This window comes from Diabrotica virgifera, chromosome 3, assembly GCF_917563875.1.
Source record: "Diabrotica virgifera virgifera chromosome 3, PGI_DIABVI_V3a".
NCBI lineage: Eukaryota > Metazoa > Arthropoda > Insecta > Coleoptera > Chrysomelidae > Diabrotica > Diabrotica virgifera.
In genome coordinates, this window is record NC_065445.1 from 271,189,404 (window position 1) to 271,201,575 (window position 12,172).

General features: G+C 35.0%; 1 protein-coding gene across 2 annotated transcripts in view; it reads right to left on the reverse strand.

Moving 5' to 3' along the window:
* Positions 1-12,172, reverse strand: part of LOC114325571 (sodium-dependent nutrient amino acid transporter 1) — a 39,093-nt gene that overhangs the window by 21,695 nt on the left and 5,226 nt on the right. Inside the window, exons 1-4 of one of the 2 annotated variants that reach the window (XM_028273662.2) lie at positions 8,340-8,471; positions 4,068-4,151; positions 3,587-3,851; positions 2,063-2,294 (exon numbers count right to left, since the gene is read on the reverse strand). In XM_028273662.2, coding sequence (XP_028129463.1) covers positions 2,063-2,294; positions 3,587-3,851; positions 4,068-4,151; positions 8,340-8,456 — 698 coding nt within the window. In that variant the 5' untranslated portion in view covers positions 8,457-8,471. Of the gene's footprint in view, positions 1-2,062; positions 2,295-3,586; positions 3,852-4,067; positions 4,152-8,339; positions 8,472-12,172 lie in introns of those variants that run through there. The other variant, XM_028273663.2, reaches the window with a different exon arrangement.

A 12,172-nucleotide genomic window follows, 5' to 3' on the forward strand; every position in this document is an offset into this window, starting at 1 on the left:
ATTTGTTTAATCACCTAGCAGTTGAAAAATTTCACCAAAAACCTGTCTTTTTAGAATATTTATTTTTAGTATTAAAAAATACCCTGTCAAAATAACAATTGCACCTCCCTGTCCGGAAGGAATGTACATCATAGCTATGCATGTATAGTTGTATATTTTATACTCGTTAATAGTATGTACCGATTCAGATGAAATCTTCTGAAGTTCAGATGCACCCCCTGAAAATAATCCTGGGGCGCCCATGCCAGTATCTTGCAGAGTTAAAATCGCCCTCAAATCGCCTGGCCTGTTTATTTTCTTTATATTTGAATAGTTAAATTTACTTTAAGTCACGTCAATGATATTTTTTGTAATAACAACGTTTACCCTTTTTTTAACTTTGGGGGTATTTTTGGGGAAAATAACCGCTACCCTCCAGCCAGACCGGCATTTTTGTATTAGGCTATCATGGAAGAGTCACCTGAAAAAATTTCAGGTTGCCTAAAATACCTACTCAAAAATGTCTCACAGCTCTTAGGCTATTATGATTTGCTAATGTATCAAAATTTTTCTATCACATCAAAAACTACATTAAAACAAAAGATGAAAAGTCCAGATGCAAAATAAAATTTATTAAAAATAATAAATAATATTTTAAATTTGAACTTTTCAGATTTAACGAAAAGTTCAGAATTAAATTATTATTTATTATTTTTAATAAATTTTGCATCTGGACTTACAGCGTCCTAAAGTTAATTTTAAATTTAATTTTTAAACAGTTTGGTTTCTTTTCGTTTTAGAGGTGTTTAGGTAGCCGCACAGAGGTCTAGGGATAGAAACAGCTGTCTGGCAAAGACGGCTTCTCTCTCCAAACTGACATTTTAATTGCCAAGGACTAATTACAATACAAGTATAATACAAAGCTTAGTACAAGTCTTATTCCAGAGATGCAGAGACATCAATTGCGACGTATACGCATGTCTGGTTGATTACGAGAAAGCGTTTGATCGAGTACAGCACGCCAAAATTATGCAAATACTAAAAGAGGCAGGAATTAACAACCAAGATCTGAAAATTTTTGGCTGCAAGGCTGCATTTTGTCCCCTGTAATTTTCAATCTCTACTCTGAAAGAATATTTATCGAAGCTTTGCACGAAACTGAAAAAGGTATTCTACTAAACTCGTACCTGCTAAATAACATCATATATTTAGATGACACTATAGTATTTGCGGATAACCTAGAAGACCGACAAGACCTCATGAACAAAATCATGAAACCTCATGAAAAACATGAACCTCATGAAAATCACGTATTACAGTCAACAATGGACTCAATATAAACGTAAAGAAGACAAAGCTTATGATCATCAGCAAGAAAAAGATTACAGGAGGTCAAGTCTACATTAACCAAACCCCTTTAGAAGAGTGAGGCACTACAACTACCTCGGCACCATAATAAATGAAGAATGGACCAACAACCAAGAGATAAGCGCGCGCATCGGGAAAGCTAGATCCACCTTCAACCGTATGGGGGTCTTTTCAAGAGGCGCAACCTTTCTCTTGGTATCAAAGTAAAAATGCTACGATTTCTGTTCTTTTTTATGGTGTTAAATCATGGACCTTCAACGAAGATATGCGCCGAAAATTGGTATAATTTGAGATGTGGTTATATCAGAGAATTCTTAAACTCCCGTGGACTGACCGGATCACAAATGAGGAGGTCCTTAGAAGAATGGGGAAGAACCAAGAGGTACTAACCACCATCAAATCTCGAAAGTTGGAATACTTTGGACACATTGTGCGAAATGAATCCAGATACGCCCTCCTACAAGTCATCCTGCAAGGAAAAATATTTGGATAGCGATGCCCAGGAAGAAGAAGAACATCCTGGTTAAAAAATCTCAGAACCTGGTCCAAAACAGCGTCTGTGCAGCTTGTTCGCGTTGCTGCAGATAAAATAAAGATTGCCGTGATTATCGCCAACATTCGTCAAGGATAGGCACATCAAGAAGAAGAAGAATTGGTAGAGAAACTAACGCTTAAAACAAACGCGAAATTTTTAAAAGAAAAGAAAAATAAATACCTGAAGTACATTTCTGCTGAACTTATGGTATTATTGCTAGAAAAATTGACTGTATCTTTGTCCACACATGTAAAATTTCGTTCATTCAGGTATTCTTCCCACGATTCCCAGCAAGTGGCCCACGGAAAATTGATGGTGAAGGAGTTGACTAGGTAAAGTAAGGTTATGGCCATGAGAATGCAGTAGTATGATGCGACGCATGTTGCACCAAAGACTTGTCCAATTCCAATGCCTAAAAGTAAAAGAATATATTAATGGCAGTAATATCATAATAGGTCTTATTCTGAAGGGCATCTTTGACATTATTGTCTTTCTATTATGCTCATTATGTTTAACCTCCTTATAAAAAATAGTTCAAATAATATCAAAATATCAGTCATAGTATACATACAGTATGTGCCAAATTGTACAGTAGGTACCGGAAAGTTATTGGAATGATAATGTAAATGTTCTAAATTTCATCGCGGTATAAACAGATTATGAAACAGGTTCCTTAAGACACCTGAATTGCCAGTTGCCCGTAATTCAGGCACAGTTTTGGGTGGACCTGGACAGCTGAAAATTTTCTTCTTTAACATTCTCCAGATGTAAGGATGAGAATGCGATGGGTCAGAGAAATCAGTTCCATAGGCAATTATTTGTCCTGGAAAGGTTTTTGCCTCATATTCACAGGCTGTTGATCGGTGAGACAGATCTTTCCATCTTGTTTGAATCACTGTTTATTTATCAGAATACCTGACATCATAAAAATCTCTTAATTCCTTAATAAATGGCCATGGTCCTACAAAGTTTCTGAGTAAGATAAGAGGCGTACAATCATAATTTTTGAGGTATTACGAAACTAGCACACTGTTTCTTGGTATTTCATTCCAAATCACAATATGTAGCGGTTTTTGGATGATAACGTCTGGTTACTCAAGACCAGGAAAGTAAGCTGTTTGGTACAACTCTCCAAGCGAATAAAACATAGAACGAAGAGTTTTAGATGGGTAGGGTTCTAAGGTTTTTGGGATAAGAAGAAGTTGGTATTTATAATTATGGTTTAAATAATAAAAGCCGGTGCTGCTCTACGGTAGTGAAACGTGGACAATGAATGACAACATCCGTAGTAAAATTCAAGCATGCGAAATGCGATATTTACGTGCGGTATCCGGGGTGACCAGACGTGATCGTATAAGAAATGAAGACATACGTGAAAGGTGCGGTATTGGAGGGACTTTAGACAGACTTGAAACGAAACAGTTATCGTGGTTCGGACATATGGCGAGAATGGGTGAAGGTAGAACTGTAAAGAGGGTATGGAAAGCGGCATCCGAAAACAAACGAAGAAGAAGCAGGCCAGCAAGAAAGTGGAACGCAGATATTGGAAAGGCTTGCGTAAAAAGGAATATTGGATGGGGAGAAGCAGAAAGACTAGCTACTGACCGAAAGGCATGGAGACGTCTGATTTCTCCACTTATCTCGACACCGTAAGGTACAAGAGTACGGCTTAAGTAAGTAAGTAAGTATAATAAAATGAGATACCCTTTAGCACTGGTGACATCTTAGAATACATCTGTCCAGGACCTCTGCTGCAAAACTGACCCAGAACCATTTCCATGTAGTACATCGGTCTCCCTACTACAGTCAAGACAATAAGGTATGGTATGAGGAAAGCTCCCCCTCCATTTGACCTTGCTATAAAGGGAAACCTCCAAACATTTCCTAGTCCAACTGACATCGCCACGCAGGACATGAGGAATTGGGTGTCGTTTCCCCATTGAGACCTCTGCGGTGACTTATCGTTCTCCTAAAATTAAGAATTATCTAATAAATAATCATTTCGTTGTGAATCGAAACAACAGCCGTCTTATTTTAGTTAGTTCAGAGAGCACCAAAAGCACTCTAACTAGTTTCAACTCTTGTTAGAGTTTCTTCAGGGAGCGCATATTTGATTCTCTCTGAACTGAATTCTCTCTGAATTTTAGTGGTTCATTTAATGACTAATGTAATACGTTACTATTACCTCAACATCTGGAATTTTCCCATTGGATTTATGGTCTACGTCTTCTGGAGAAATAATAAATACTGGGTTGTCGAAAGTATATTCCTAAAATGAAACAAAATAACATTTTATTGTTTTAAAACTTAAAAACTTAAACCAAACTTCGATATAATTATAATAAATACGCAGTGCTATAACATTTAGATATCCTGTGGGTACTGGCTGGTATCTTTCTTAGGACATAGATGTAGTCCATGTTTCGAGTACCTACACATACCATTTTACACTAGAAATTTTTCATTTCACTTTAAATTTTTCCCAAGATAATTTATAATATATTTAGTTAGTAATCCCTTTCTGCTTCCTATTTTCTTTTTATTGGTTAGAGATTTATAAGTTGTCTTTTCCCAGCTTGCCAAAGTGTCCCATTTGTCATTTTTATTATAATAAAAAATTGTAATAAATAATACGTGAATTTACAATAATAAGGCCTGGATTAGGCATATTCCAAAAAGAGGAATCTGTTTACTGCCTTCATTGATTACAAGAAGGCCTTTGATTCAGTGCCGCATGAATAGCTCATGGATATATTGAGAATATATAAATTCAATGATAATATAGTGACCTTTTTAGAGAATATAATGACAGAGTGGAAAACTAGAGTGCACCTTCAAATACCTGGTGAAAATAACATCGAAACTGAAAATATCGCAATCAGCCGGGGCCTGTTTCAAGGAGATTCGTTGAGTCCTCTGTGGTTCTGTCTAGCTATGAACCCATTATCTCAGCTATTGAACTCCACAGGCGCAGGCTTTAGCATCAAAAATAACAACAATGTGGTGGCGAAGCTTAATAATTTATTGTACATGGATGATTTGAAATTAATGGCTTCCACTCGAAACCAACTCGATGAGATGCTAAAAACTGTAGAAACTTTTTCTAATGATATTAGTATGCACTTCGGACTAGACAAGTGCCGTATTTTAAATATAGTCAGAGGAAAAGTACAGCCCGAAGGATTCGATATGCAAAATGGCCAGAACATCGAGGTCATGGGTGAAAACGATATGTATAAATATCTTGGAATAAAGCAAGCGCGGAAAATTGACCATAAACAAATGAAAACAGAGATAACTACTGAGTTTGTACGAAGGGTAAAACAGCTGCTTCGCTCACACCTTAAGAGTAGAAATTTGTTTAAGGCACTAAACACCTACGCATGTTCCGCGCTTAGCTACTCATTTGGCATTGTTAAGTGGACAAAAACGGAAATAGAAAATCTTCAGCGAAAAGTAAGAACGCACCTCACAAAGGCACAAAACATCATCCCAAAAGTGCAGTAAAAAGAACGATATTACCACGGAATTTAGGAGGAAGAGGACTTATGGATATAGGTGAGCAATTAGACAAACAAATTGCTAACTTAAGAACTTATTTTCAGATGCAGTCTGAGACATCTACTTTACATCGCGCTCTCTGCGCAGTAGATGACACAACACCGATCAAACTGAGGGTACCAGAAATGCGCATAAACCACATCACTAAAGACGAAAAAATGCGCACCTGGATGGATAAACCTCTACACGAGCGACATCCCAATGAGGTCAGCCAAGACTATGTCGACATACAGCGTCGAACTATTGGTTGACATCAGGAAGGATGTTCCCTGAAACGGAGGGATCATTAGTGGCCATTCAGGATCAGGTTATACCAACCAGAAATTACCTGAACTATATCGTCAAAGACCCTCAGGTTCAAAACGACAGATGCCGATATGGATGTCAAGCCCACCTTACCGGCGTCTGCCAGGCATTTGCTGCAACTGAATACAAGGAACGGCATAACTCAGTTGGAAAGATCCTTCATCAAGAGGTAGCTATCAAACTGGGACTTCTCCAAACGGACCATCTCCCTATTATCAATACGTTCCTGAGAGTATGCTTAAGGATGGCAACTACAAGTTATACTGGGACCGCACTGTGCTCACAGACCAAACAGTGGCACATAATAGACCAGATCTCGTACTAGTTATTAAATTAACAAGACAAACAACGCTAATTGATGTGGCGATACCTAACAACAATAATCTACGTAGTAAATTTACTGAAAAGATCTCCAAGTACAGAGATCTGAAAATTGAAATAAGGAGACAATGGAAAATGCAAAGTACCCAGACAATACCGATTATTATGTCTACTACTGGAGTCATTCCGAAGACCCTCCTCGAAAGCATCAAAAGGCTGGGTCTGAATGAACATCTTTATAAGACCATGCAGAAAGCTGTACTACTCGCGACGGCCAGAAGTGTACGAAAATTTTTGGGAGGTACACCTGCACACCAAGTCACCTAGTGCTCGATAACATGGAAAGAGTCCCAGCAGAGCTCAATCCTTTTGATACCCTAGGTATCTGGGATGAGTCAATTTTTCCCTTAGAGGGAGTGTGAGCCGTATGGCTTGCTTATCAAGAATACACCAGTGGACCGAGTAAAACAGTATACCTATCTTAGAATAATAGTAAACGAACAATGAGATCACTCACAACAAATAAAATGTAGACTAGAGAAGGCTAGGAGTGCCAAACTTTAACATGGCTTTAAAAGTCACAACCTTAATCTGGACGTAAAAGTAAGGCTCCTACGATGTTATATCTTCTCAATATTATATTACGGAGTTAAATCCTGGACACTCACTGAAGCGATGGAGAAGAAACTTAAACGAGACCGTATTACGAAGAATGAGGAAAGAAAGAGAGGTGATGTGTACCATTAAAAGGGTTAGAATATCTCGGACACACACTGAGAAACGGCACTAAATACAGATTACTGAAGGTAATCCTTCAAGGAAAAGTATTCGGAAAGCGAGGAATTGGGAGAAGAAGCATATCATGGTTAAAGAACCTGAGGAAATGGTTCTCCACAACAACAACTAATCTATTTAAAGCATCAGTTAATAAAATAATTATAGCCAGAATGATCGCCAATAAAGAGAAGATGCTGTTTAGTTTTAATAAATAAATTTATAAGTACTTCGTCTTCTCTGAGTGATATTAAATTATTGTTTTCTTGCATTCACTCAGTATTCGAATTTATTAACAAATGTAACAATGTTAGTCAATTTTATGGTGTATAATGCACTTTTTAATTACTAGTCTCTCGGAAGAAACTTATTTCATGTATTTAAAAACGGTTACGTTGATAATAGCAGTAATAAACTGATAATGTTTACACTTTATTAAGATTTACAGGTATAAAAATCATAAAATTTTACTGTTAAATAAGAAATGTCGTATTTAAAGTTCAAATACCAAAAAAAATAAATTTTTAAATCCACAAAATATAATGAAAGTCAAATAAATTGTCAAGGAAGTAATTGTCAGATAAATTAGACCTCGGATCTATTTTCCATCCTTGTCTTTGACATTCTTCCTCCGCGGTAACGATTTTACCATGTAGTACATTAACTATAATATACTACATTACAATCAGATAATTATATGCAGCAATTATCTTGTCTTGCTTTAAAGAAGCAAACGCTTTATTGTAGTCCACAAATATTTAGGCCAGTGGCTTGCTGTATTTCACTTTTTTTTTCTATAAGTGTTTTCATAACTACTATATTTATAGTCGTTGGTGTCATAAGAGGATTTTAAGTCTGGTGTTAATATGCAGTCACCTAATCGTCTTATTAGTATCTTAAAATTAGTATCGGATAGTAGTTGTAAAAATTTGTGGTATCGCTCCTCTTGTGACGTTGAAATTCTTCCAGATTCCAAATGTCTACACAATAGGATTTTGGGAGCGTAGATTATATTTTTTCCTTTCTGTTTTAATACATCAAATATTCTGGGTCTCATGTGTTTTAAATTTTTTTCATCCTGATTCAATTTGTCCTTCTTCTTTTTTCTTTATATAAGCAATTTTACTTGTTCATCGGCGGATTGATACCTCTGTAGAAGATTACATCGGCCGATACTTCTTCTATATTCAGGTGCTAGTATAAGAAAACACCAGGTGTAAATGGAACTACAGCCGAATTATTAAAAAATGTAGGACCTGCCTGTGAAATAGTATTCATTACATACTTAATAATCATAACATGAATAGAAGGACAAATTCCGGAGGAGCAGAGAACATACAATAAGAAGAAAATTGCCTATTTAATCAAGTTGAGTTGGCTCTGGGAGGACATATACATACATATAAGTTGGTAAATAATTTATGAGGACATATTATGCCTAATAACGTACAAGACCTGCCAACATATTTGTACATCATAAAAACACTATAGCTACCTGACTAAACACAAATAAACAATGTTCCAAGGGAATCTCACAATATTTGAACTTAACATATTTGCCACGCTGATGCAATGTGACTTCAGACAAGAGATTATTTACAACGTGTTTCATGGAAGTTTCACTGATTCGTATCTAATGCTATTTATCTTTATTTTTGACGTTATATTTATGGCGGAAATGTTGAACTACTAAAAACCACGCGAGTAATAATATGATTATATACACTAAAACTATAAAAAGCGATAAAAAGACGACCAAGGTTGAGTTGAATGGTTTGACAAGAGGAAATTGTTTTATTATTGAAACTGTTAATTGTTGTTTAAATATATTTTTGGCTGTAAACTTTTTATTTGTGTGCCTTGTTATCATCAGCGCAATTTTAACTGTTTTTACCAACATTGTACATTAATACTGTACCTACTCCAAAACCCATACGCACACTTCATATTCATTATCACTAGATCTTTGTATTGGAAAATTGGCAGTACTGTATCAATCTATCCCCTTTGTCGTTTCTTCTCCAACTTAAGCGTTAAAATTTCTTATACGACGTGAATTTTGTGATTTTTAGTAACTATTCCATGTTCTTCTGTTCTGCGCCTCTGCTATTCAATCGGTCACAATTCTTTTGATATCGTCAGTCCATCGCGTTGGAGGGTCATCCTAGGCTTTGCTTGTCTGCCCGTGGTCTCCACTCAAACAATTTCTTCGTCCATCTCTCGTCTTCATTCTTGCAACATGTTTTGCTCATCTCCATTTTTGCCTTGTAATACGTTCGATATCTTCCACTCCGGGTCGTCTCCGAACTTCCTCGTTTCTTACTCTATTTCTTAAGCCTATTCCAAGCATTGATCTCTTCATATTTCGTTGTATCCTTCTCAATTTTTCAACTGATGTTTTTGTGAGAGTTAAGGTTTCTGCTCCTTATCTGAGGATTGGTAGGACGTACTGATTAGAAGCCTTTTTAAATGGATTGGTATATTTTTTTAAACACGTCTCTCATTTTTTAAAATGTAACCCAAAATAAACTTATTCTTCTAAATAGTTCGCATGTTTGGTTATCTCGCGTTAACCTTATTTCGTGACCCAAATACACTTGTTTTCCACAAGTTCCATGGATGACTTCTCGATTTCTATTAAGTCATTGGGGACGAGATTGGTCATCATTTTTATTTTTCCATAGTCTGGAAATCTTTAAACCGACTCTCTGTGTTATTTGCTCTAGTTATTGTAGAATAACTCTAACTTCTCCTAAATCGTCTGTTTTGAGAACGATGTCATCGGCATATCGGAGATGAATATCTTTCCATTGATACTAATTCCCTTTGATTCCCACTCTAGTCGTTTAGATGCCTACTCCATGACTGTGATCAATAGTTTTGGGGGCAAGGTATCTCCCTGCGCACTCCTCTGCCAATTTTTATCTTATCAGTCATGCAATGCAACAATTGCTGTCGCATTTTCGTATATATTTCGAATAATATTCGCATACCTTTGGTCTATTCTGCATTCTGATAGTGCTTTTAAGATAGATACTGTTTACACTATGTCAAATGCTTTGTGGAAGTCGTCAAATATAAGAACAAGTGGTCTATTACATTCGCTAGGATATACCAGATACTGTATATGTATATCACGAAATTAAAGACCTTAAGAGCAGATCAAATGGAGGAAGAATTACCCAAATATTTGCTGAGGAAAACAGCGATTAAAGAAGAAGAACAACATATTAAGATTTGTGCTTTATTGGCAAAAACATTTCTAAATCTCTATTGATCGTTGAACCATTGATACAATATCGCATAATTTATAGCTTCTTGTTTCGCTATTTGTACATTTTTTAATCTCTTTAATTTATAGTAACAAATTAATATTATTTGTGCGAATAGTATAGAGCTTATCATTTTAAATTATTGACTAATAAATCCTACTTGTAGAGACATTATAAGTCCAAAATTTAAAATTAGAAAGTATTTGTCATCATCATCTATCCAATATGCGTCCAATATTGAACATAGACTTCCCACTCACTCCTTAACCATTCTTTGATATTCTAAATTATTTGGTTTCAGTTTGTTCTGTTTTTCGGATGTTTTTCTTTTACTCCTTGCTGTTTCTGGGTCCATGACAACTCCAAATTTGAAATGGTAACGACATTCAAATACCAGGCAGTAAAACGAACGGAAAAGAAAGAATTCAACAGAAATTGTAAATGAGCAGAGTCTTCGCAAGAAACAGAAAGACGAAGAAAAAAGAAAGATGTGATGAACGTTAAGGAAACCTTAACAAAGACTTAAAAAGAAAATAATGCAAATAATCCCGGTACAAACATCACCACAGCTATTTCGGCAGAGTGCCTTTCTCAAGTGGTATTTTACTAGTGGTATGTCTGCATTTTAAAGTCTCTAACTTTTTTAACTTAACGAAGTTTTTCATTTAGAATTATATCTGTATTTTTTAAACGCTTTTTTTTTAGTTCAATAGTTTGCATCAAATCTTTAGACGTTAATTTGATCGACTTTTCTTCAATGCAAATGACTGAAAATTTGCAAATATATGCATTCGCGGGAACAATACACGAATTAATAGTCAATAATTTTTTTATGTTTATTAATTTTTTAAATAAAAAAAAAAAAACGATTTTAATGGAAAATGCTTAAATTCTCTTGTTTTTTACAATATAGAAACTTGCAACTTTTAGCGATTGTAGCTAATGATACGAACTATACATAATTTCTCTTTTTACGTTTATGTTTCAAAAATAAACAATAAAGTTTCAACTTTTGAACGTTCATATATTTGTTTATACAGTGAGCACGTAAAAGTTGGAATAAATTCATTTTCTCGAGAACGGACGATTTCGGAAAAAAATCCCAAAACAGATCAATTTTTATTTTAAAATTACGACTTACTGGGATATATATCATACTAGTGACGTCACCCATCTGGGCGTGATGGCTTCATCAATGATTTTTTTAAATAAGAGGAGTGGTCGTGTGATAGCTCATTTGAAAGGTAATTCAATTCTCTATGCAGTAATATAAACATTAACATAATTATTTACACATGGTGTCAAAAAAAATTTTTGAATTAAGTTTATTTACATAAAAAGAAGAATGTGTGTAATTTATTTAATTCAAAATACATTTTACTGCTGTCAGAAAACAGGAAAAAATGTTTATTTGGCAAATAAATATGGTTTTTTGCTTAAATTCCATATTAAAGCCGCCACCCACCAGCCTCGTAACAGTTTGAACATTTAATGTAAGCGAAAAGCAAATGATTATTAAATAAACATTTTTTTCAGTTTTCTGAGAGCAGTAAAATGTATTTTGAACTAAATAAATTACATACATTCTTCTTTTTATGTCAATAAATTTAATCAAAAAATTTTTTTTGGACACCCTGTATAAATAATTATGCTAATGTTTATATTACTAAATAGAGAATTAAATTACCTTTCAAATGAGCTATTACACGACCCCTATTCTCATTTAAAAAAATCATCGATGACGTCATCACGCCCTGATGGGTGACGTTACTAGTATGATATATATGCCAAAAAGTCGTAATTTAAAAATAAAAATTGACCTGTTTCAGGATTTTTTTCCAAAATCATCCATTCTCGAGAAAATTAATTTATTCCAACCTTTACGTGCTCACTGTATATAAATCGACGTTTATTCGTGTCAAATTTCAATACGATACAAAACAAAACTTCAACCAAAACTCGAATTCAAAAAATTCGTGTTGTTATCGTAGTCTTAGAAAAACCACCGGTAAAGACGTTTTGTGCTACAATTAACATTAGAATTCGTTTTGTCCTA